This window comes from Vespula pensylvanica, chromosome 24 (genome assembly GCF_014466175.1).
Source record: "Vespula pensylvanica isolate Volc-1 chromosome 24, ASM1446617v1, whole genome shotgun sequence".
Classification (NCBI taxonomy): Eukaryota; Metazoa; Arthropoda; class Insecta; order Hymenoptera; family Vespidae; genus Vespula; species Vespula pensylvanica.
The window spans coordinates 2,857,426-2,883,698 of record NC_057708.1 but is presented as its reverse complement, the minus strand read 5'-3'; the positions used below and the strand labels follow the sequence as shown (position 1 = coordinate 2,883,698).

At 27.4% G+C, this 26,273-nt stretch overlaps 6 protein-coding genes across 13 annotated transcripts; 4 read left to right on the top strand and 2 right to left on the bottom strand.

Annotated features, from left to right (window-relative positions):
* Nucleotides 1-4,107: 4,107 nt before the first annotated feature.
* On the top strand, nucleotides 4,108-6,168 carry LOC122636902 (hydroxymethylglutaryl-CoA lyase, mitochondrial). Its single transcript, XM_043828572.1, has 2 exons — nucleotides 4,108-4,400; nucleotides 4,723-6,168. Exon 2 carries the CDS (start codon nucleotides 4,728-4,730, stop codon nucleotides 5,727-5,729), a length of 1,002 nt encoding a protein of 333 aa, XP_043684507.1. The 5' UTR covers nucleotides 4,108-4,400; nucleotides 4,723-4,727; the 3' UTR covers nucleotides 5,730-6,168.
* A 15-nt stretch (nucleotides 6,169-6,183) lies between these two features.
* On the bottom strand, nucleotides 6,184-10,768 carry LOC122636899 (armadillo-like helical domain-containing protein 3). 2 transcript variants are annotated; one of them, XM_043828568.1, is made up of 11 exons: nucleotides 10,552-10,768; nucleotides 10,053-10,238; nucleotides 8,637-8,922; nucleotides 8,400-8,533; nucleotides 8,131-8,341; nucleotides 7,736-8,030; nucleotides 7,377-7,594; nucleotides 7,065-7,297; nucleotides 6,878-7,004; nucleotides 6,491-6,765; nucleotides 6,184-6,417 (listed from the first exon to the last, which is right to left on the bottom strand). In XM_043828568.1, the coding sequence occupies exons 2-11, from the start codon at nucleotides 10,203-10,205 to the stop codon at nucleotides 6,325-6,327; spliced, it is 2,025 nt and encodes a 674-aa protein (XP_043684503.1). In that variant the 5' UTR covers nucleotides 10,206-10,238; nucleotides 10,552-10,768; the 3' UTR covers nucleotides 6,184-6,324. The 2 variants fall into 2 exon arrangements, with proteins under 2 accessions (XP_043684503.1, XP_043684504.1); XM_043828569.1 differs by lacking the exon at nucleotides 10,552-10,768 and adding an exon at nucleotides 9,643-9,687 and having other exon boundaries at nucleotides 10,053-10,188.
* On the top strand, nucleotides 8,917-9,857 carry LOC122636903. Its single transcript, XM_043828574.1, has 3 exons — nucleotides 8,917-9,229; nucleotides 9,296-9,467; nucleotides 9,673-9,857. The coding sequence occupies exons 1-3, from the start codon at nucleotides 9,194-9,196 to the stop codon at nucleotides 9,717-9,719; spliced, it is 255 nt and encodes an 84-aa protein (XP_043684509.1). The 5' UTR covers nucleotides 8,917-9,193; the 3' UTR covers nucleotides 9,720-9,857.
* A 725-nt stretch (nucleotides 10,769-11,493) lies between the features above and the next one.
* On the top strand, nucleotides 11,494-14,908 carry LOC122636947 (phosphatidylinositol 4-kinase type 2-alpha). Its single transcript, XM_043828658.1, has 7 exons — nucleotides 11,494-11,681; nucleotides 11,799-12,233; nucleotides 12,363-12,481; nucleotides 12,650-13,142; nucleotides 13,228-13,493; nucleotides 13,572-13,711; nucleotides 13,787-14,908. Exons 2-7 carry the CDS (start codon nucleotides 11,945-11,947, stop codon nucleotides 13,878-13,880), a joined length of 1,401 nt encoding a protein of 466 aa, XP_043684593.1. The 5' UTR covers nucleotides 11,494-11,681; nucleotides 11,799-11,944; the 3' UTR covers nucleotides 13,881-14,908.
* A 135-nt stretch (nucleotides 14,909-15,043) lies between these two features.
* Nucleotides 15,044-18,285, top strand: LOC122636948 (stabilizer of axonemal microtubules 2-like). The gene is made up of 6 exons (XM_043828659.1): nucleotides 15,044-15,265; nucleotides 15,432-15,709; nucleotides 15,822-16,142; nucleotides 16,264-16,513; nucleotides 16,596-16,864; nucleotides 16,973-18,285. The coding sequence occupies exons 1-6, from the start codon at nucleotides 15,191-15,193 to the stop codon at nucleotides 17,172-17,174; spliced, it is 1,395 nt and encodes a 464-aa protein (XP_043684594.1). The 5' UTR covers nucleotides 15,044-15,190; the 3' UTR covers nucleotides 17,175-18,285.
* Nucleotides 17,415-26,238, bottom strand: LOC122636943 (signal transducer and activator of transcription 5B). 7 transcript variants are annotated; one of them, XM_043828646.1, is made up of 9 exons: nucleotides 26,102-26,238; nucleotides 25,148-25,313; nucleotides 24,920-25,076; nucleotides 24,476-24,822; nucleotides 24,244-24,387; nucleotides 23,666-24,134; nucleotides 22,906-23,578; nucleotides 22,363-22,747; nucleotides 17,415-19,372 (listed from the first exon to the last, which is right to left on the bottom strand). In XM_043828646.1, the coding sequence occupies exons 2-9, from the start codon at nucleotides 25,273-25,275 to the stop codon at nucleotides 19,198-19,200; spliced, it is 2,478 nt and encodes an 825-aa protein (XP_043684581.1). In that variant the 5' UTR covers nucleotides 25,276-25,313; nucleotides 26,102-26,238; the 3' UTR covers nucleotides 17,415-19,197. The 7 variants fall into 7 exon arrangements, with proteins under 7 accessions (XP_043684581.1, XP_043684582.1, XP_043684583.1 ...); XM_043828647.1 differs by having other exon boundaries at nucleotides 26,106-26,223; XM_043828648.1 differs by having other exon boundaries at nucleotides 26,079-26,211.
* Nucleotides 26,239-26,273: the final 35 nt, after the last annotated feature.

Genomic DNA, 26,273 nt, shown 5'->3' with positions numbered 1-26,273 from the left:
TATGTCGATTAATTTGCGCATGATATAATATTTATTATGACAAAAAGAAATCGGAAAAATAAATATCTTTTGCATAAAGAACATTTTTCATCGATATTTGACAGATGGTAGCTAAAATGTGTATATTAATGTCCATAAAATATTTTTATTATGAGAGAATATCAACAACAAAATTTTCTTTTTAAAAATATTCCTTGCTAGAGAGCAATCAATAAAAATGAAACAAAAACGTTTATTAATCTATGCAATATGGATTATGTTATATGGTAGTTAAAAAGAAAAAAATGATATTTCTAATTAAAAGAGATTGGCCGAAAAATTCATTTCCTCTGAATCCATATCTTTTACAACTGTTTCGACCGTGTAATAGGAAATATTGATTGATTTGTGTATAAAAAATTTATATTAAAATAAAATACGTAAAAGAGAAAAAGATAATATTACGAAAAAAAAGTAAATATGACGAAAAATTTTCTTTGAATCCATATTTTTTACTACTACGTAATAAAAAAAAAAAAACATTTATTAATTTAAGTAATATATATTTGTTTACAAAAAAGAAAGTAATATTACGAGAAAAAGTTTTCAAGCTATATTTTTTGCTATTGAGTAATACGAAAGAAATATAATTGTAGTATCATTTATATCTAAAAATATTATTATATTATTCTTATGTATAACATAGGCTTACAAAAAGAAATATTAATGCTATTCATCACCCCTGGTTTTATAATGGTTTACATCATCAATGAGAATAGACGTAATTCTTGATCAATTTCGATGAACAAGGTCTCGTTTTAAAGATTAAGGTTTAATCTAGAACTTTACTTTCTTGAATTTCTGAAAAATCTTTTTATTTGTGCATGAACTATTCTGGAAAAATATTATTTTTTAACACGATTTTGTTCGTAGGAAATAAAGCTTTCTCGAAAGTTCGGAAAAGTAGTGTCTTAGATTAAACTTTCGTCTTTAAAATGAGATCTTGTTCATCAAAATTGATCAGGAATCACACATGTTCTCATTGATGGCGTAAACGATTATAAAACCAAGGGTGATGAACAGTTTTAGAAACAATACACGGCTTGGAATACGTATTAAACATAAAGTAATTTTAGTTTATTTTCTGTTAGACTTAAATTTTGAAGTAGGGGTCGTTGACTACGTGTGATGTCAACAAAAATAAACCTTCGATTGACTTCAATGCTTACTGGATTAGTTTCTCTTTGTATTTTGACGAGTAAACATCGAAGGTCTCTCAAAATATCTTTCCTGCAAGTATCAACGAAGATTGAAAATAAGTATATCTCTATATCACATATCTCTTAAATAATTTATATAAATAATTTATACAGTTTCTTATTATAACAATTACAATAGTAATATCGATTATTTTGTTTGTATTCTTTTGTTTTAGAACTTTATTGCCATCGCGGCGAAATAATCGAGTAATTGTATTACTAAAATAAAAATATCGCGAAGTAGAAGCAGTGTATGTTCGTCTGCGATTTAAATAATAAATGTTTTTGCATCAACTGTATGTAATACAGTCTTTAGAGTCAGTATTTGTTTGCAAAGTTTTTTGCTTCTTTAATATTTGTACAGGCTGTCTTTATAAAAGACAATAAACTTTCGCAAAGAAAATTCAGTGATCGTCTGTTAATAAATAACTACCGTAAATTAGAGTCAGTGCATCATTGAAGATCTCAATCAACTTCGATGTCGACCTACCTCATTTTCAACCAACTACGAATTATCCACCCTCAATTTCGTCTTAAATCGCGGACAAATGTTTTGGAATCATCGCAGAACTTCTTAAGCAGTAAGTGAATTTTTAAGTTTCTCCAATCACTCATGTCGAAGACGAAACCTCCGAATCGGCACGAGTTTGTAATTAATTAGCAGTATTGAGTGATAAAATTTCTTCGAAGATTTACTTATGCATGGTTTCTTATTTTTTGATTTATTTATTGATTAATTTATTTGATCAGACTAGGATCTTCTTGTTCAAACGCGTTTATAATTATTTAAAATTTTGAATATTTTAATGCATTTTTAAATATTTTTCTCGCGTAGAAATAGTAAAGAATCGATATTCGTGAGTTCTAATAAAGAATAAACAAGGAGACATTCGCGATGGATAATTTCTGATTTACAAGCGAAACTCTACATGATTTTCTTATAACAATTAATATAGTTGCTTGTAAGAAGATGCGTCCAAGAGTTTATTTTATATTTTTAAATAACTATTAATTAAATATTTAATCAATTTAAATAAATAAATGAAAATTAATATACTAACTCCAATTCCGTCCAACCTGTGAAAGGGTATCTCTTAAAAAGGTAGTAATCAATTTCTATCCAAAAAGATAAAATTTATATTTTCTAAATACGTTATGGTTGGATTAGAGTTTTCTTTCGTATCTTAGAATTTGGAATTAAATTCTATTGTTACACTTTCTGAATGATAATCGATTAGATTACTATACGAAGCAAAGAAGAGGCTATATGCCAAAAAGGCCTCCATAAATTGTGACTCAAAAGGACGACTATAGGCTATTAAGTTATTTTCGAAGGTTCTTATTAAGAAACTCTCGAGAATGATTCTTAGTCATATTTTAATTTTACCACGTTGTCACTCAAAATGCTCGTAGTAATGGATGTAGAGATGTAGATTTAAAACAACTGAGATGATGTAACATTCCGTTTCCGGTCCCATATTGTCACATATACGCGAATAGGATTATTTCATATTTTATGTATTTTTACTATTAAAATTGAGACATAAATTTTGCAATTTTTTCTTTCCTAAAGTTCAATTAAATTCATAATTTTATTTTAATAAAATTAAATTTTACATGAAAGTTGAGTCATAAATTTTGCACATTTTCTCTTTTCTAAAGTTCGATTAAATTCATAATTTTCTTTAATAAAATTGGATTCTCCAGTAAAATCAAAATTACGAAACGTATAAGATATGGTAATAGTTGGAATCATTAAAAATGCATTAAATAAAGATGCACATGGAACTGAAACAAGCACAATGGAATGTGTGCCAAGTTCTCCAAGTTTCGCTACGTGTTACTAAAATATTTCTTTAGATTAGTATCCAGAATTTTTTGTTTTCTTTTACTTTTCTAAAGTTAAATTAAATTAAATTCAGAATTTTATCTTTCATATAAGTAATATACATATATACATATTCTTTTTTCTTTTCAATAGTTTTACATAGTGAAATCCCAAACTCGGAAAGGAATAATTAATAAATAAGATTATTTTACTAACATTTAAAGAATGTGCGATTACATGTAACATAACTAACTAATGTTTAAAAAATAAGACATTTTTAGCAATATTATAAAAATCGTAAGACACAATTAATATAAAATAAATTCAATTTTATTTTTCGACAAACATAAATTAATATTTTACTAGTATTCAAGAACATTAGAACAATCTACGAGATACATGAATTATAATTAACTACTGCTTAAATATTACAATATTCTTATCAACATTACAAAGTTCATATACATATATTTTTATATAATATCGATTAATACATAAACTATCGATTTAACATTAACTGTTTTGAAACATATCGATTTAGATTTTTTAATAGGTCTCCAGGTGCAGCAACTCCACGTGAGACCTGGGTCGATACTACTTGCCATATATCGAAATTTTGTGGTATACAGGCAAATAGCTGGATATTTCATTGCGTTTCCAAAATCTTTTCTTTCTGCTTTTAATTAAATATTAAAGTACTTAAACTTTACATTGCTAATCATACTTGAATAGGCAAACAGATTAGATATATTAAAGTTGTAAAATAATTTCTTTGAAAACATTAAACATTGTTAATCATATTTAAATAATAGTTACATTAGAAAGTATAATGAAACAATTTTTTGTAGAGAAATATGTTCAAAAATTTTAATTTATTTATTATTGTTCTTGATGTAGTCTTATTCCTCTATTTTTCACGCTTTTTCCGAAATTAGTTCTTCTTTATTACTCCCATTTTTTTTATTTCTAGTGAACTAGTTCTATAAAGGTAACTACTTAAAAAAACTCTGAGTGTTTTATCTATGGATAGTGTGAAGACGACTTCGTTTTGATTTCTATTTAAATAAGATGTAATATATATATATTTTATATGCTAATATATAATTTTATTTATTAATTGTATTATAATCACAAAGAAAAAATATAAATATAAGTCTAGAGAATGTGTGTTCGAAAAATCTATTAATATTAATATTTTAATCCGTACTAATCTATACTATCCCAATTGTTAGGTTATGTATAAAAATTTTATCAGATCGTATCGAATGTTCTCGGAACATTTACTTAAAGTTATAAATACATCATTTTTGTTTAAAAGATTATATTTACATACGGTAAATTTTATAAATATGTGATACTTTTTCTATTAAAAATATATGTACTATTTAAATACGAAACTCTCTTTATATGTATTTCAATATATTTTTAGTCGCAGTATCTTTTATTAATTTTTATAAATTTCAAGTAATAATAACTGGCATAATAAATATTAAAGCACAAGTTTTATATAAAGATATTATCTTTACAAGTTTTATCAATTTTTTACATCTATATCAATTAGTTTTATAATAATATATCAAGTTTATGCCAATAGTAGTTATAACTTCTCTTTTATTCATTATTAACTTTTATCAACTTTTAATAATCTCTTTACAGATAAAATGATCAGATTGACTTTACGGGTTCCTGTAGATTATTTAAAGAAATTAAAAATTCATTATAAAGATAATATTGGAGTCAATAGTATTAGACAATACACAGATTTTGTAAAAGTAGTTGAAGTAGGACCAAGAGACGGATTACAAAATGAACCAAAAATTCTACCTACTAACACTAAAATTCAATTAATAAATAAACTATCTGAAACAGGTTTACAAAGTATTGAAACCACAAGTTTTGTATCGTCTAAATGGATTCCGCAAATGGCAGATAATACTATTCTTTTTACACAAATAAAAAAAAAGGCAGGTGTATCATATCCAGTGCTAGTACCAAATTTGAAAGGGCTAGACAATGCATTAAAAGCAGGTGTTAAGGAAATTGCAATTTTTGGAGCTGCGTCAGAGACATTTTCAAAAAAAAATATAAATTGTTCTATAAATGAAAGTATACAAAATTTTACAGCTGTTATCAAACAAGTAAATGAACAGAATATAAAGGTGAGAGGTTATATTTCTTGTGTTGTTGGCTGTCCTTATGAAGGGGAGATTAAGCCAAAAGTTGTAGTTGACTTGGCTTCGTTAATGTTGAATCTTGGATGTTATGAAATATCTCTAGGGGATACAATTGGTGTAGGATCACCTAAAAAGATTAAGAAACTTCTGAAAGAATTACAGCAGGTGTCATCATGCGATATGTCTAAATTTGCTTTACATTGTCATGATACTTATGGTCAAGCATTAGCAAATATATATGCGGGTCTTGAACATGGCATTAGAATATTTGATTCTTCTGTTGCTGGACTTGGAGGATGTCCATATGCAGCTGGTGCCTCAGGAAATGTTGCAACTGAGGATTTATTGTATCTTCTACATGGACAAGGCTTAGAAACTGGAGTAAATTTCAATAAAATAGTAGAAATAGGTAATTATATTAGTAAGGAACTAAATAGGAAGAATCAATCTAAGGCTGGACTTGCTATTCTTGCCCAAAAAAATCATTAATCTTTATAGACATTTATGTATAAATATTATGTTTATACTAATTTTATGAGAATCTGATTATATGTATATTTGTAAATATATTGTTATATTTTTTGTAAAATTACATTTTTATAAATATTACATCATTATTAATAAAGTATATTTTTATTTTTATAATATATTATAACATTTTTTATTATATTATAGTCAACTTCATTTATATTGTGCAAAAATTGAATTATCTACAAGTGATCTCACATTGATAAAACTAAATATATATAAATAATAATAATATATTATTAGTGAAGATAAAGAAAATATGTAATTAATTCATTTTAAAAGAATTTGAAAACTTTATAGACAAATCATGTGTGCACCGAATATGATAATTATATTATTTGAATTATTTAAGTCATATTTATTTGTAAATTTAATAATATCAATTATGATCACATACACACACACGCACATTATATATATTATATATTTTTAATCCAGAATATTAATCGCATATTAATATACAAGTATACAAGTAAATGTTAAAAAAGTACATTATAATACATTATATTAAAATAATACATGAAAAAATACATGGCATAACTATGCATTCAACCTGTTACGAAATATTTGATAATTCTTGTAATATAGCTTGTGTATCTAATGTACTGAGATCAATTGATCCTCGAGTATCAACAACAACACCAGTTACCTATAAAATATGTATGTTATAAATTACTCGTATTAAAAATATTATTTACTTTAAATATGTAATTTATGTTTACCATATCTTCAAAAAAACCTGTATGATTAGGTTTTTCAGAATATCTTTCATATTGATCTAAATTATCTCGTAATTTTAGAGTAAGACTATCATAATTTTGTATTATGATCGTCATTATTTGTTGTTCAGATGGAGTAGATAAACTTTCACTAGTTAACCATGCAGTTATTTTTGGTGAAAAATGATTTACGATATCTCTCATATTTACTAATGAATTTGTTAATTTAAGTGCATGTTCTTTATACTCATATGATTCACTAGTTGAGTATCTCAATGCTGCAATATATCAAGTAATTTGATTATCTTAACAACTCTTATTTTTTATAATGATTTAAAAATTAACATTAAAATTAAATTTATATTTTATTTATATAAGAAATATATTTACCCATAGCATTTAAGTTCGTGAAGATAAGTTTCATACGTATAATTTCATAGAATAATTCATCATAACTACTTGATGAAGATAAAAATGTATCTCCATATGTAATGAAAAAGTTCAAAATATTAGCAACCTATGAAAGCCAATGCAATATTATAATTTTCTGAAAGCTTCTTCCATTGAGTCACGTTACCTGAATAGCTAATGGAAAAATATTCATTTTCTTAATCAGATGACTCTCATGAGTAGTAAGAAATTTCAAAAGATTAATTAAGGCAGTCCAAAGATCTCTCCATTGATATCCAAGTCTAACTCTGCATCTCTTTTGATAGCACAAAAGTCTTTGCAAAACACCAATACACTGATGATATAGTTCAAGAGGAAACTTCTTCATCATATGTGATGTTATAAATTCAACTAATAAATCTAAAATGAAATAACAAAAAATTAACACAATATTCCATGAAATACATAAATAAGACAATATGTAATATAACAATTATACCGAGCAACGTAGCTGCAAGAGGTTGTGCAGGTGCTGCTTTATCTTGTAATTTTCTATGATGCATAGGTACTCTATGTAATTGTACTCTAAATGCTAAGTTTGCATCATGCATCAAACTATTTGCATATTGATCTTCTGCAATGCAACTTAATATTAAGAAGCATAATTTGACATTATTCATTATTGCCTCTGTCCTTATAACCTGCATAACTATCGAACTGAAATGATACAAATTGTTCACGGATAATAATTATAAAATTATTGATATTTTTTCAAAGAAATAAATAAATAGTATATTCTTTCCTCAGAAAAATCATTACAAAATAAACTGATTTTTATTTTTATAGAAAATACTTTACCAGTATTGCAAAAATGTAGCAAGTAAATTAAATGGCTGAGCCATAACATCTGGTGGTTGAGCTCCAGGAGCTACGGCATTAGGTCCAAGAGTATTATTTGGTGAAGGTGGAGCACTTGTATCACTTTGTGTATATGCCAATGTAGTTACGAAATTACGATTTAAATGTGTGGCCTCGTATAAAGCTAATAATAAAGCATTATTTGCACGAACTTGTTGCGTTTTTGCTTCCTCTTCTCCAATAAACATACTACCAACAATACTTGTTAAAGATGATAACCAAGATGCCTGTATTTCTAAAAATTAATTATCTCATAAGAAAGTAATTATTTATAAATGTACAATATATACATCTTAATAAATGCAATTTTCTTGCATTTGGAAATGTTTATTTACCTGTTCTTTGTTGAGCAAATTGTCTACAAAATTCTGTTAATGAACTCGATATTACTTGTCCATAACCATTAAGTGCCAACTCGTCATCAAGAATTGATAATTTAACAATGTAAGGATTTGTACTTTCATGCTTTCTATAGTTAACTAAAAGTGTTAACAACAGAACTGCATCATGCCCATGACGATTTCTAGCTCCTGTATCTCTCAATAACTAAAAACAATAACATGATTGATAAAAGCACAACTAATTATATTTATGTGCAACTTACTTGAACTAAAGATTCAAAGACACTATTAAGCATCACATATTCCAATAGTGTATTCTGACTCACGTTATCCATTCCAGTAACAATAATTAATAATAATTTTAAACACAAAGCTTTTAAACTATCAGGATATTCACCTAGAGAGTAAAGAATATTATTATAAGATATTAAAAAATAAGAAATTTTTAAAAAACATAAATAGCAATTAAATTAGTTAAATAAGTAACTAATTTAAATTACCTGTTAAAAAATTATTACAATGCTGCATTAATGTTGTCATTCTCTGTTCAGCTGAATTAAATCCTACAAGGATATCTATTAAATTAAATCCACAATCTCCTTGACTAGCTTTTTTATACATAGATTGAATAACAGCTGCTAATGTTTGTAACGCATATACTACTCTAAATGGATGTTCATCGACTAGTGTATCCACACAATGACATACTAAAGCATTTAAATTTTCCCTGCTTGCATTCAATTGTTCTATTGTCATATGAAGAATTTCACTTTCAATATGAGGAACCTATAAAAAATAATTATTGATAAATAATATCATTAAAATAATATACCAAACTAATAAAACACCTGGTATATTTAATCTCTATTATTGTTTTTTTGTTTCAGCATTATTTTATTTTTTTTTACAATAGAAGTAATTACATGCTCTACTGTCAATAGAAAATTAACATTACATATGAATATTCATAAATTACATTAAGCCATGTTGTAATATCAAAAAATTTTAAAAATGATATTTGTATAAATGCTCAAAATTTATAAATTAATATAATATAATGGTGGTTGGAAAACTCTTCACAAAATTAATACAAGTATGTCTTATTTATTATTGCACATAATATTAGTTTATAAATTTTCTTACATATATATAATTATAGACACTACCATCATGGGAAACAACAAAATACTATGGAAGAGTATGTATATGTCAATTAAGATGTATAAAATATAAAATGCAAACAAGTAAAACATGGTTTAATTTCAAGTGTAAATTTATGCCATATATTTTACGCAAAGAGTTGAAATGCAAAGAATGTCATCAAAACAATGGTAAATCTAAATAAATATTATATTAGTATATATGTACAATTTGTAAATTATCAGAAATTGAATAAGTTATTTTTTTACTATAACACAATTTAAAATTAATATCGTAATAATTGAAGTTTAAACTGAAAAGTTATAGCTAAGCAAGAAAAAATTTCGATAAATAAAAAAATATTACCATTATCACAAAACATTTCACTCAAATTAGGTGAAGCTAAAGAAGCTGTGAAAAGCAAGAAAGATTGTTCCAATTAAAACTATAATTAGTAAATATGATAATAATGGATTAACAACAGAAATACATGGAAATAAATCAATCTTGCGAACAAAATGAATCCAAACAAAATCAAAAAACAGTATATATCAGAAACATCTATAAAAAAAATGTAACAAAATAGAACTTTGATTTCGAGAAATAAATATAATATGATTACATTTTTCTTTTTCTTTCAGATGAAATAAGATCAAGGATAAAAAATAATAGAGTGATAGAAATATACATTCTTAACTTACAATATTAATAAACTTATTACGATCATTTGTAATTTTGTTAATACTATTAATTTTATATTATATTAAATTACTAACCATGGGTTTAATAAGAAATAACTCATTCCAAAAATTTGGATGTGCCAAAGTTAAATCCTCTCCTTTAAAGAAACTTTCATAAATAGGTACAAGCTTTCCTTTATGCTGGCGCTTGGAGCCAGAACCACTCCGCTTACGCATAGCCATTGTCATGATGATTTATTCTTTCTTGATCATTCCTCTTATCTAAAAAAATTGTATATTAATAAAAACAGGGATATTAAATATTTCATAAACTAATATAGTTTCATTACAAAATAATGTTAACTGTATTATAATTAATATTTCCCACATGTAGTTTGTATAGCATTGTTAAATTTTGTACGTGCAATACTGCTATAACCTCTAAATTAATAAACAACTTTATATAATATACATAAGTTGTACAAATTATATTTATATAAGTTGCACTGACATAAAGATATCGTAGTATTATTTATGTACTTAATTAATACAAATATAGTAACAATCAATAGAGAGATTAAAAACATGTACTTACAAAAAATTTGAAACTATCTCGCACTATAATTCTCTATATCTGATTCTTTTTGAAACAATACGCAGGATATAAATCATTAATAAAATATTTGATGTGTGGCAAATAAGTTGTAAAATTTCGAATGGTTTGTCATGAAAACAATGCATACGTTTACAAAAACCACTCAAAGAAGAATGACAGACCGCCATGAAGCGGCTAACCGCCATAAATATATTTCTTGAAAGAATATTTTCAACTACACATTTTAAAATATTTATTCAAATTGATTTTCGTCCAAGTGATTCGAAATAAAAGGTGAAACGTTGTAAGCATAAAGAATCTTTTTTTTATGTTCCTAAATAAAAAGATCATATATTTTATAAATAATTTTAATAATGGCGATTTTTAAAAATACCGCCGATTGATGGATAAGTAATGGATGGATAAATATCAAATAGTTGATTGGTTTATTGTAAAGAAATTATTAAGATTCCATTTCTAAATATTCTATTTGTCCTAATTATAAAATTTATCATGAAATATGGATTTTAATTACATAAAATAGATTAGAAGAAAACAGGACAAAATATTGCAAACTGCATTATTAAATAGATAATTATATTACATGTGAATCGAATAATCGATAATCGAATCACATGTAAAAGTTTGTTTATATAATTAAACTTAGTTGAATTTACGTTTTTTACTTATATCGATATTGTTTTTATATCAAATTATATAGTAATATGATAAAAAGAAAAAGAATCTAATCTGATATCATGATGTAATAGGTAATTTTATATCAAAATGTTTTCACATTTTTTCTCATTTCGACGATTGGTTATTTTATCGAACATGGCTGATCACATAACCGTTTACGTAATATCCGGTATAAATTATTTATCAATTTAATAAATTTTACTTTTTGATGATTTTCATAATAGATTTTCTGTTTAACAAGAAAATATATCTTAAATATTTAGCTCTTACCAAAGATTTATTAACACGTTAAAATTATATAAAGTACCATGTACATCGTCGCATAAAGGTATTATCAATTTAAATATGGCGGTAATCCTATCAGCTGATACCGTCTGCTGGAATGACGGATTGCAATTTGGTTAACTGGTCTGTTTAGACCAGTCGTTTTAGTACGTATATTCTATTTAGTGATGATTATTCTTACATGATTCGCACGGATACAAATGGTATTGAGGTATTGCTTCTCATGACGCAGAAATAAATATAATTATATCCAATGTTGACAGAATTTGAAAGGAACGGATTTTTTAGCCTGTGTCACTGACAGGTGGTGCAGGAATGCAGTTAAATACGTAAAATTTTTTTTTGTCAAGTATATCAACCTCGATTTAGTATTTGAAAAAATTGCTAATCACAAGTAGATTCGGCTGTGATGAGTGACTCCGAACAGCGGCAATTGCACGTGCCTTATCGAGAATATCACAGTCAAAATAATACCAATCCTCCTGCTTTGATTGAAACTGACGCGTTAGTAGATCTGTCGGTAACATCCAATAGCTGTGTATCACGAAACTTGCCCACAGAACTACTTCCAGACGTTGAATTTGTTCCAAACATAAGTAGTGATCAAACTATAGCCATTGATTCTACTGGGATAGACCGGGAGAGCCAGCCTCTCCTTGGTCGGTTGGAACTTGATGTTACCTTTAACCGATTTCCTGGTATGTTATTATAACTAATCTTTTTGAAATGTCTTAATATCTTATCTTGTCGTTAATATAAGTATAAAAATAATATATATTAGATATCGAAGGATTTAATAAACCTGACATAACTAATTTTTTCTTCAGATGATCCACAATTCTCAGAACTAGTATGGCAAGCAGAATGCGCAATAGACAATGGAATCTTTCCTGAAAGAATATATCAAGGTTCAAGTGGAAGTTATTTTGTAAAGAACTCGGCAGGGGTAAGGTATAATTTTCCAGATTTTTGTAATATATTAAATAATATAAAGATGTCGCAATACTTACTATTAAATAATAATAAGGTGGTATATATTTGCTTGTGAATTCTTATTATAAATAATTTTGATAAGTATTAGATTAATATGTTATATTGATATTATATATTACAGAAGGTGATAGGTGTTTTCAAACCCAAAGACGAAGAACCTTATGGAAGATTAAATCCAAAATGGACAAAATGGATGCACAAACTCTGCTGTCCATGCTGTTTTGGAAGGAGTTGTTTGATACCAAATCAAGGATATTTAAGCGAGGCTGGAGCCAGTTTAGTTGACCGCAAATTAGGCCTTGGCATTGTGCCGAATACTAGAGTAGTTAAACTTGTCAGTAAAACTTTTAACTATCCACGTTTAGATCGTCAAAAAGCACGTATGAAACAAGCCATCATGGATCAGTTTCCTACAGTTGGTTCACATTTCAATCGTATTGGTTTACCTCCTAAAGTCGGGTCCTTTCAAGTATTTGTAGATGGTTATAAAGATGCAGACTATTGGTTAAGACGATGGGAACATGAACCTTTATCACCACGTTTGAGTCTTAAGTTTCAACTTCAATTTGAACGTTTGGTTATTCTAGATTATATCATCAGAAATACAGATAGAGGTAATTATAAATATAAAGAAAATAAAAATATTTACAATATTAATTTCTTTCACGTTGTAAACAAATTTAAACGTTTTCTTCATAGGTAACGATAATTGGCTTATTAAGTATGATAATAGCGTGGAAAAAAATGGATCAGAGCATGGAGAAGTTAAGATAGCAGCGATAGATAATGGTTTGGCATTTCCATTTAAGCACCCTGATTCTTGGCGTGCTTATCCTTATCATTGGGCATGGTTAAGTCAAGCAAAACAACCATTCAGTGCAGCTACGCGTGAATTAGTCTTGCCTCAGCTTTCTGATCAAAATTTTGTACAAGATCTTTGTGACGATTTGTACCAATTATTTAAAGTGAGTTATAATTGTTTGGATTTTTCTGAATTTATTATGAGAAGTATTATTTTATAAATATATTATTATTTTATACAGCAAGATAAAGGATTCGATAGACATCATTTTGATAGGCAAATGAGTGTAATGAGAGGTCAGATTCTGAATTTACAACAGGCATTGAAAGATTCCAAAAGTCCAGTGCAATTAGTTCAAATGCCTGCTGTTATAGTCGAGAAGTATGTATCTTATTTATATCAAATATGAATATAAGACGCAACATTATATAAATATATCTATTATTTATTTTACAGAGCCAAAGGAAATGGCACACGAAGTCTGTTCTTATTTTCTGATACATTCACCCAGCGCTTCCAAAATAAGAGTCCCTTCTTTTCCTGGTGTTAAGCATCTCTTAAAGAGTGCTTAATTCAGTGTTAATAGCAGTACCAGCTAAGAAAAGGAACTCTATGGTGCACTGTAAAGCTTTGATTAATTCTTTGTTTAGATATCCATCTCTCTTCATTATTGGAATTATTTTCGATATAATTTTTAAATTTATTGATCGATGGTTACGTTTAATCTATCTTCTATTTATAATATCTCATTTTAATTAAGGCATAACTAGCATTCTTACACAAATATTGTATACAGTAAATATACCACATTAAAACTAATTTTTTTAATAGACATAATATAAAATAAAACAGAGTCATAATAAGTACAATCGGATAATAGAATATATCGGTTAATATGTATTTATAAAAAAATGAACATACATTTCTACAGTTTAGGAAATCTTCTACTGCATACATACAGATGCATTATTGGCAAATACATGTTATATAGTAACTTGTGCCAATCACTTAATACAAAGTGTGCTGATACATCTGTGTCATGTGCCTGTGTGTGCATATACTTAATATCACAAGAATAAAATATTTTACTGTGATTTGCAAGGAAATTACAGTGATATTATACAGAACAAACATTTTTAAATGTAATTAAAATAGAAAATTATATTGTTATCATCAATATTTTTCTGGGATATTGTCATCTGTAAGAATTGAAATTACTTTATATATGTCTCTCTCCTTTCTTTGGAACTTAAAGTTTCTTTGAATTCTTAAAATTATTTTTGCTAGTTAAAATCATTATATTAGTTGTAAATATATCATACAATTTATATGATATTAAAATAAACATCAGAGATTCCTCTTTATTTATTACTTAATTTACTATCTACTAGACAATATATACAATAAAGGATATATACTATAGCTCACTTTTTGTAGAGTTTATGCTCATATATTATTAGAGCAAATGATTGTGCAGAAACTCTACGTGTAATAAAGTGAGACGATAATTTCACTTGTTTTGTATATAAATCAGCTATAATATGCTGCTTATACTTAGAATATATGCTGAGAATTTTATATTTGCTTTTTATTTGTTATCTTCATTTGATTTAATCGACCAATCCTGTATATTCAAATCAATACAAAATTCATTTGGAACATATAATGTGACATTTCATCCTCACTCCAAACCTTAAACATGTCATAAACTTTGACAATTATATTCAGATCCTTATTATTTAAAACATTTTTATATTCTTTATACAAAATATTTTGCCAAAAAGATATATTTGATGACATCCGATCTAATATTACATAATACATTTGTTGATATTTAATTATAATAAAACCACTAATAAAATGGAAGTGATAGAAGTTTGCGCAGAAAAGAAACATTGTGTAGTCCCAGCTGAGCAGCAATTATGCAATGATAAGGTAATTTTTCTCTATATAAAAATATAATAATCATATATTTCTTGAATAATGTGATAAAATGATCTTATGTTTATGATAGCATTGCATATTTTTACTAATAACTAAAAATATGTTAGTTTAAAGAATAATAATAGTAGTAAGTTTAAATATATGATTTCCTATTAAGAGTACACGAAGATATGTACAACCACCAAGAATCAAATCATTTGCTCCTGAAAGATTATACCGACCTCCATCGAAACCACTTGATACTTCTACAACATATCATCTTTCATATATGGATACGGATCCTAGAACAGCTCAATCTATTCGGGCTCAACCTTATCGTCCGATTCAAACGTTTGTTAAATCAAGCGAAAAATTTTCTCATGAGACAACTAATAAAATGAGTTACCAACCTATTTGGCATACAGCTAAGAGAAAACCAATTAAGCCTAAGTTCAGGTAAATGTAAATTTATTTGATGTATTAATTTATTTTTGATTAAAAATAAAGATCTTAAGCTATATGTCTAATTTCATAAAATCAAATGACTTAAATATTATTTCAATCTTAGAGCTTTGTTAGGACGTGGGGCATTAGAAAGCGTCACTACAACAAAAGGTGACTATATACCAAAATATACAGAAAAGTTAGATATGATAGTACCTTGTGGAAATATAAGGATAAGTGCAAGTCCTTTGGATACTAATACGACTGCGGGTCTTTCTTATGTAAATCCTGGTGTAACAGAACCTGTTACTAGCTTTAAACCTGTAATAAGATACCACCAACCTAGTCATTCAGTTTCAAAGGATACCACTCACAAATTAAGTTATCAACCTTTTGCTGTTAGTAAAAAAGAAAAGTTTCCTTGGGCACAAAAATCTATATATAAGTATGTAACTTAATACTAAAACAGTAATTTATTCTTATTATAGGATATTATATTGTATACAAGAAAAATAAGAGTATTACTTTTTATTAAATCATGAAATTAACATTTTTTTTTGTACTAGGCCTCCAAGTGTTGCAATGTGTGCGAAAACTATCTATTCTGACAGTTATTTAGAGAATGAAATATACGAAAAGATGAAACCATACATTCCTACTGCAACAGATATATTACCTAGTAAAGCACAATTTATGGATAAAACAATTTATAAAGAGAGCTATTTACCTTGTGATATAGAAAAATCAACAAAAATCGTTCCACCTGCTAATATTTTCATATCAAATGAAAAAATATCCACTGATACAACAAATAAGGTAAAAAATGATTATAAATATAAAAACAGATATGCAAATTATAAATTGAATTTCTCACTATATTTATAAAAACATGATACAGTTGAGCTATCAACCAGTTTGGTCTAAGAAGCGTTCTCCGATCTTGCCACGTAGTAGAAAGATGATAGAAGGTTCAATACAAACTGAAACTACAAATCGTCATGATTTTGTACCCAAAACGATTACACCTCCAAAACTGATTATTCCATGCAATAATATTCGTATACCAGGAGATCCCATTGTTGATAAGACAACAACTGGCTTGTCATATATACATCCTGGTCAATTAGAACCTGTGCAAAGTTTCAAACCTATTTCTCATTACAGCAGGTATTATATCTAAAATTATATCTATATTTATCATATTCATAGAATGTAGGTAGTGTTATCTTAATCAGTAATTATCATTTTCAAATAATCAATTTTTTTGTTATTTAGACCTGTTACTAAGATAGATTCTGAGACTATAAATAAATTATCCTACCAAACTTGGACGCCAGTGCCTAAAATGGATATGCCATGGGCACATCGACCTACATATAAAGTTCCTAAGGAACGAATGACCACAGATACAATCTACCAAATGAGTTATCCTTTACCAGGATATTTTATTGAGAATGAGTGTCCATGTACAGAATAAGAATTTCGACATTGATATTTCTGAAACAATACTATATTTTGAAATTAGTTATATAAATTATAATTAAGTATGAAAACATATTACTTTTTTGATAAATGATCTTTTTATTTTAAAATAACTTTTTTCGATCACAATATATATAAAAAGGTATGATACACTTGATATACTTGTACCTTTTTACTTGCACTGATAGGACTAATTGTGGACTTAAAATAGATTTTAATGAAGATTTGTAAGAGCATGGATTAAAACATTTTATTGCGCATAAATATATAAGCGCTACTTATGTTACATTTATATTATTATAATTACTGTATACAGGATGAATATATAAGAGCACATTATTTATCTTTTACAGGAGATAAAATTATTCTCAATAATAAAATAAACTCTAATCTTTGATAAAAGGATCAATAGACAATATTAACGTACATTTGCCAAAAGATTCGGCTTATATATCATATAATGATAAATATAAAAAGAGACAACAATGTGTGCAGTCCTAGCGGGGACAAAATTCAGCATATATGTAATGGTGCTTTACATATGCATAACAATTGATAATTCTTTAATAATACATATAAGACAGGGGAGAGATTGCAGAGCTCGAATATGGAACACAACTAACTATTTAAGCTTACATATAAATATGTATGTATCTCTCTTTCTGTGTGTGTATGTGTGCCTAAACAAGTTATAAAATAAACGAAAACCTTTTCGTTATGCACAAACGCAATTTCTACGAGTTATTAAATATAGCATAATTATATACCACATACAAACGTTCAATGTTAGTTTATAAAATTCTGATTCCTGTTAAAAAATATTACTTTAATGGTAATCATTATATCAAGTATTTCTACCATTGCATATTCATAGGATCTGAGACAGCCTAAGAAAAATAGACTAAAAGATAAAAAATCTTGTTTTGTAAATACTTTGCAAAATTTGCAAATCATTCTGTAAGTATAAAGTTTTGAAGTGTAAGGCACATATTTAGATCACATCAATGTTACAATATACAAATAAGTCTGCATATATCTCATTCTATATTGTACTACTTTGCAATCTACATATTCAACAGAAAATACTAATAAAGCTTAACAATTTCTACATGCTTTCAAGCTTAAAGATGAAAGAAAAAATGATTGTCCATTTTATATACTCTGTTGTGTACTCTCTTCAGATCTATTGTCAATTGATCTTTAAATCTATTGTCAATAGATCTTTTCAAATTTGATATCAATAATTCATAGTATCTTCATTATAGAAATTATAATGATTTACTATTTATCTTTTACATAAGATAAAAAGAATTTGTAATACGTTAATAAACATCTGAATAATTATTTATATTCATTATAAAAAAAATCATGATTAAAGAGAAAACTAAGAATATTTTCGCGTGAATAATTCATAGTCTTTTTTTGTTAATACATAAAATATAAATTTGCTCACACTAATTGTTGTTCTATCATATCCTATATATAGATCATTACCTATGGTTTTTTTGTACCTAATGTTTTTCATATCTTACAAGGACTTACACTAAAATAGATGAATAATGAAAAACAAAATCAAGTAAAAAATGCTCATTATAAGTAAAAAATATCTAAATAAAATTTGTTAATCATCATCATATTAAAGTATAATTCTATCTTCCAGTAGAAATAATTAATTTTATGTAAATTGACAATTTTAAAATTGATAATAAAATTTTACTGATTATAATAATCTATAAACTCATTACTTGACATAACGAGATTAATTTCTATATTAAATTCGCGTAGTATATCTATGCTTAGTGGTTGCACTTCAGAAAATATTGCACTTATATGATAGATGTGTAATCGGAGGATATATTATGTTTCTTAGATAAGTATAATGTGCCTCTACCATAAATCCCTCCCCTGTTAAATAACAAGTGATCTCGGATCGTATCGCTTGGATTATATCCAATAAGGATAGAGATCGAAAATTAAGGTATGCCATGGCAACTCACAATTTTTTGCACCCAATATACCTACTGTGGTTTGGTGTTGTATGACTGCACAAACTCGGAAAAACCAAAACCATTAAATTGGTCCAAGTTGAGATTCTCGTCGATTGTGGACAGCTCGCCATGACCCATCAACTCCACATAGTCCATGTCCGAGCTTGGTCGCCCAATACTTGACTGGCCGAGACCCGGAGCATAGCTACCACAAATCAAAACACAACCCCAATCACTGGCAATCCTCAACTATTGAAGCATATAACGTAACATAAGCAGCTATTTTTTTTTGCATAGGGCCTACTTTGTGAAAATTTCGTGACCGAGTAGCCGGATAGCCGGTACAACACGGCAAGGGGTAGTACAAACAACCACAAAACACCCACCCAACCAACGATTATCGGTCACTACATCTAAAAAAGAAGTTTAACAAACAAGAAACTAGTATCATACCCTTTATCATTCATATTTCAATGTGAGAAAAACTAGTATGATATTAATATTTATTACAAATTTGATTACGTTATGTAATTGAAAACATATATGGCAGATGCAACATAAGTTATTTATTAACGTAAAGTTAAATTGCCAGTTAAATTAATAATGATTATGGCAATTGGAGTTGTGTTTTGCAGAGGTAGCTTGAAAATCTACAATTTTCCATTGTGGTTGTACCGACTTGCTCCAGGCCTTTACTCTCTTCTTATTTTTATTTAAGGAGTTATTTAAATGTAATTTATATATAAATCACCAATTATATCATAAATCATTGAACTATTATTATTGTGTCTATTGACACATACATCGACATGTATAGAAATATATTTAAGTATATAGATATATACAATTCTAAACATTGTATAAAAATTTAGAAAGATCAAATATTATGTTAAAGCCATGGATAAGCCGTTTAATTGAATTACTTTTTTATCTAATTTTCAATTCAATTCCTTTCGCACTAAGTGGAAGTACAAGAATGTATATCATTAAGTACTTCTTAATTTTTTTGTTTCATATTAATATAATTTAAAAAGTTTAATACTTTTAAAGCTTTTTATACAACAGAAAAAATATATATAATATCTGAAGGTTCTAGAAGTTCCTATCACAACCTTAATAAATGTGTGATTCATCTTACTGTGACCTTTTATATATGAATGTTTGTTTAATCCAAGACTTAGTATATTAAAAAAATATTTAAATAATACTGAAAAATATTAGTTTATATTATATATTTATAATTGTATAAAAGTACAAATAAGATCTACGAATATACTATCTTTACATTACTCTAACAAAGTGATTTTAATGATATTGGAACTTATAGAACCTTAAATTGATGGCAAAGTACTTAAAAAAGAGATTCTATATCTAAATTTCATAATTATTAATGTTATAATGAATGTAAGATTGATTCAAAATGTTAGTAAATATCAATCTTATATAGCATTAATATTAATAAAAAAATACGTATGTTTTTTTAAAACCTATAGAGAAAAAATTAACATTATATAATAAGATAAAAATCAAATTTAACGATAATATATTTTAAACTTAAATCATGCGAGCAAAAACTAGTAATAAAATATATCGTTATAAGCACTACAAAACAATTTAGAGATAAAAAACTCATAATTTTATATAGCCCGCTAATGCAATATTCAGCATATGATTAGTATTAGTATTCAATATAGGTAATATTACTTAATCTAATATTTATACTGTTGGTTTTTTGATACTTTACTTCAATAATATTAATCTAAATGCCCTGTATAAAAGGTCTAAGAAAAGTGTATATCTGACATCAAAAAAATGCGCATAAAAAAAATACTGTTATAGTTTCTGCACAGAAATTCAGAAGATATGCAAAGTAATATTCATAGGAATGTCATATGTTTTCCTTCATTCGAATTCCTTAATTTGTTTATTCAATGCATTACAAATATCATTGATTTGTTCCTAAGAATATCTAATAATTATTTTCATGATTTTTTTTCTCCATGTAAAAGTAAAGTCAGAAAATTGAATTTCTTTACACGCCATATATTATATAATTGGATTTCATATTTGTTTTTCATATATCAATTTAATTGCATAGAAAAAGAAAAATACTCTTGATAAAATATTAAATTTTTATGCAGTCTTTATGAAATATTGTTTCTTCTTATCAGAAGTATATATTTACGATACAATATATCTGATTAATTCTTAAGCTATTAAGAAGAATACAAAAAATCTTTTTATATAAAAGTTATTTAGTTTAAAGAGAAAAGACTATGACAGTATATATAAATTTCTTGTAAAATCTTCAGTTGCAGATTTCATCTTTACACTTTGGATATTGTAAATTTAACCATATATTAATATTATTCAACAAAATATATAGAACAAGTACCTTGTATTAGTTATCTAGAAGAAATAAAATCAAATAATAATTTAAGAATTAAATTTAATCGCTACTTTTTACTTACAAATTAAAATGTGACAATTAATAATAATTTATAGTTAATATTGCTAACATTTTACATAATTAACATGTAAAATTGATGCATAGATATATTTCAAATCGAAATTGTTGGTTATACTTAATAATTTTTGTGTTACTATTATTCTACTCTATCAAAAAACAAAAAAAAATAAAACCTAGCTGATATCTCTGCAACTAATGATTATATAAAAAATTTAATTCCACCGATATACTTCTCTCTTTAAATCAAGCAAAGCTAATATACGAAGTTTTTTCACATACTTTTAATAGATTTAGAATTAACTTTAACCATAAGTATCGTATATATATATATCTATATACAGGACGGATCACTTAACATTTGTATCTGAAATATTTTTTATGCGTTTAAAAATAATGATTTCTTAAGAATAAAATTGTCTGGCATAAGAAAAAAACTTAAAGATAATAATTTGTATGTTGTGTTTTTAACAATTTATGTCATACAATGTGATTCTTAAGAATTTTTATTACCTTTAAAAACAAAAAAGCTATCTCATACACGTTAAATAACTCTCTCTGTATATTAATATAAGTTCAGAATATCTGAGATTCAGTCTCAATATACAAAATATTTATTAATTACTATAGTTAAATTTAACTTTGCGCATCTTCTATGAAATATCTATGTCAGTATCTTTCATGAAACCAAACCTCCATTTTAAATACATTAAATCCAGGGAACTGACCTGGAAGCAACAGATGGAGTATCACGTGTTACGGATGGATCAGGGCTATGTGCTTGGAATATAGTAGAAGGTGTAGCAGGATAACTTCCACCTGGTCCACTTTGACTGCTATTACCAACACCAACCACTGAAGAATGTGAAGGCGTTTGACCTCCTATAACTGGACCACCCCATCCAGGTACATGTGTCACTAACAATGGTTTGACATATCCATTTATCGATGTCGATCGGTTTTCTGGTGTATAATATTTGGAAAAAGCATGATCTTTTGATAAGTCAGGATACAGATATAAGAGATGCTGTAAATCAGAAACTCGATCTGCTAAACTGCGAATTGCAAAATCCTTGCTTGTAAATGGTTGAAGCATAAAGACTTCTGTTTGATCTAAAAAAAAAATAATAAGGTATAGATAAAAACAAATGCGTAATTATGTGTAATAAATATACAATATAAATTAATTTTTTTTTTTAATCTTATTTTGATATCAGCATGAAATTTGTATAAAATGTTTTTGATATTATGTTATTTACATAATGTATTACCTCCGACCCAAGCGATAGTAACTCCTCCAAGTTCTGAATCTGAGAAACGCATTAAGAATGTCCCTGATGGACAATTAGCTAACATTTCTTCTGCTTGTTTTTTTCTGACAAATCCAAGAATATAGCCATCTATCCAAGGACTCCTTAAATGCTCTCTTGTCAATTTCATAACGGCATAGAACCATTCCCAAAATGTAAAATTTCTTTCTGGCAGAGGTTCTTTGCAGAACTGAGCCCAACTGAGAAGTAAACTAGAGTATTCCTGACCACCCGCATTTCCACCTCGAAATGCTTTTTCCGCAAGAAAATGGAGATTATCGTCTGTTAAAGACCTTCCTGTAGCTGATCTGAACTTAACATTTAATGCTTCAGCTACTTGTCCCCATGGTACTTTGTCAGGTACCACGAAAGGAATTCTTCCAGGTTCTGCAAAAGCATTGTCCCATGTAACTGTAGCCCATGCATGAGGTTCTTGATTTCCATGTACGATTACTACGACTGGTAAACTTAAAGTCCACACTTGAAATACTAATTCACCGCCACCAACACTAAATTGAGATTGAAATAGAAGTGAAAATTTCTCATCCATAACTGATTCTGTACCCTTTTTCTCGGCTCTTTTAATTTTTTTTAACTGCATATTTCGAAAACTTACTGACAATTGTCGTGTTGCCTAAAAGGGAAATTACATGTTATTAGAATTATTTACATTGGTTTAATTTACAGACAATACAAAGTCTCCTGGAACTATTAATCTTACTTGATGATATTCCATAGTTCCACTGTTATTTAAAATTTCACCACTAGCTTCTCCACATTTTGCCATTTTCCCATTTTTTAATTGTGCATTTGCTTGTACTTCACTAATTATGCTTACTTTTACTTGAGGTGGTGTCATATGAACATTTAATTTTCCTCCCACTAAAAGACGTACTGTACTTGTAAAACGAGTATTAGTTTTCATCACTTGTGGTGGCTGTTTTTCTATGATAAATGTACTAGTAACTAAGGAACTAAGAAGTTGTGTGATCTGTGAATTTAACGTAGGAAGAATATCTTGTATTCCAGGAGGATCTAGTGCAAATTTTTGTTTCAAATGCTCTGCTTCTTTGATTTGTTGCCGATTAAGCCATATTAATTCTGCAAGACTTTCACACCATTCTTGGATAGAATCTAAATTACTGTTAAACGGAGCTCCGTTTCCAGCTAATTGTTGATCCCTTTTCCACCTACATTATAGTTAATTATATGATAACAATTTATGCGTGTGTTTACAAACATATATATATATATATATATGTATTCATGTGCATCTATATATGTTTGCAATATATTTACCTGATCAGTTCATCATCAAGAACTCTTGATTGTAATGTATTCAGTCTAGCAATAGTATCCTTCAATTTATCTGCCAATGTCAAGCGTAACTGCATTAAACCCGTAACTTTGTGATTCAATAATTGTTCTTGTTGCTCTTTTTGCCTATGATATGTATAAAAGTATAATGAATATAAATTACTGAATTTGACATTTTACTCATTAATATAATTTAAGTTATGTATTATAATACCGCCTGATCTTTTTCTCCAAATCTAAACTTTGCTGGTTTTGCGGTTGAGTGGCAAGATGTTGTAAATGAGCATTTAATTTTGTACATTCATGATAACTAATGGCAAAGGCCTCCTGTTCTTGTTCCATTTTACGTAAATCTTCTCCAGTTTCTTGCGTTTTACGTCGTAATACTTCAACTTGTTGTGCTATTTCTGCCACAGCATCTCCTACCATCAAACCAACTCTACCAGCTGCCATATTCATAAGACCTCCTAAATTTTCAACTTGAGCTACAAGTTTCATTTCTGTTCCTAGGCAATGTCTAATTATTTTAAATAGCGTAGCAGGATTTTGGCTATATCTTTGCTGTTATAAAATAATGAGAAATAATTAAATGATAGCTGTATTTTAAATATTAAGGTAATATACATATAATAAATTAAAAAGAAAAATTTATATTTACTCTGAAAGTTTTAGCAGCTTCCATTAGCTTTAATTTTGTCAAAAATAAATCTTCAGTGTTTAAAGAAGCTGCTTTTGTCTCTAATTCTTGTATTAGAGATGCAACTAGATTAGCTATATATTGTTCATACTGTGGATTGTCAGGTTCTATATCAGTCCTGTAATATAAAAGAATTTATATAAAGTATTTGTTTTTAAAAATATTAAGAAATTTTTTACTATATCTTACCACATTTTATCTTCGATCCATGACGACAAGAAATGTCGAACTTCAATCGGAAAATGTTCACCATAAACAGAGCGCACTTGTTGTAGTGCCTCTTGTGGTAATTGCTGTGCTTTTGCCCACAGGGACATTTTGGAAGCAGTAATTTCGATTTTTGGCTCTGAGGACCCTAGTAAAAAACACGACTATAAAAGATATTGTAATAAATACTAATCAACAAATACTAATTAAACAAATATTAATATAATAAAAAATATTAATCGACATAAAAGTATTGCTTTTCACAAGATTACATATATCATTACAAATTGTTATATTTTCTACAGAGCAGATTCCTTTAAAAAAATTGTATACATTAGTCGAAGCGCCATTGTTACGACATTAAATATGGTATGCCAAATATAAACACGTTATATAAATACTTTTACGAAAGATAATCTATCGATCGATAATCACGAAAATCACATGAAACATAACCTCTTGGAAAAATATTCATTATGCCGAACAATAGAACGAAAAAACGCATATATAACTTGATAAAAACAAAACGTTATAACGAAACATATATTATAAAGAGCATAATAGTATTGGAAAGAAGCTTGGAAAAGCGGATAAGTGGTCTTCAAAAAAATGAAGAATTCTTGACGCTTCTAGATTTTGTGCGTTGATTAAAGAAGAGTACCAAATATATCGAATTACCTTTCTATATATCGAAAAATATTTGCAAAGTTACTATTAAAATATTTCGATTATCGTAATGAAGATTTGTTCCAATAAAATATTCTACCTATAAATCTTAATATGTGAAGGAAGAAAATATAAAATCTTACAGAAAGCAGATCCTAAGAACATACAGAATGACGTACACCGATAACGCGTAAATAGATAAGCGGAAAGAGAAAGAGTAGGGGAATAAAGGACGTTTTCTTCGTGCCTAGTAGAACGCGTTCTATTCACCTACTGCTGGTCCGAAGATATGAGCCTCCAGGATGTGCACTCTACAAACCACCGTTCACCCTTTCTCGTAGATAATTTATAAAATAATATTTAAATTGATAATGCAATCTACACCCACGATATATTTACGAATATAATGAAGCGGGGACCGGTCGCACACGCGAATCTCATC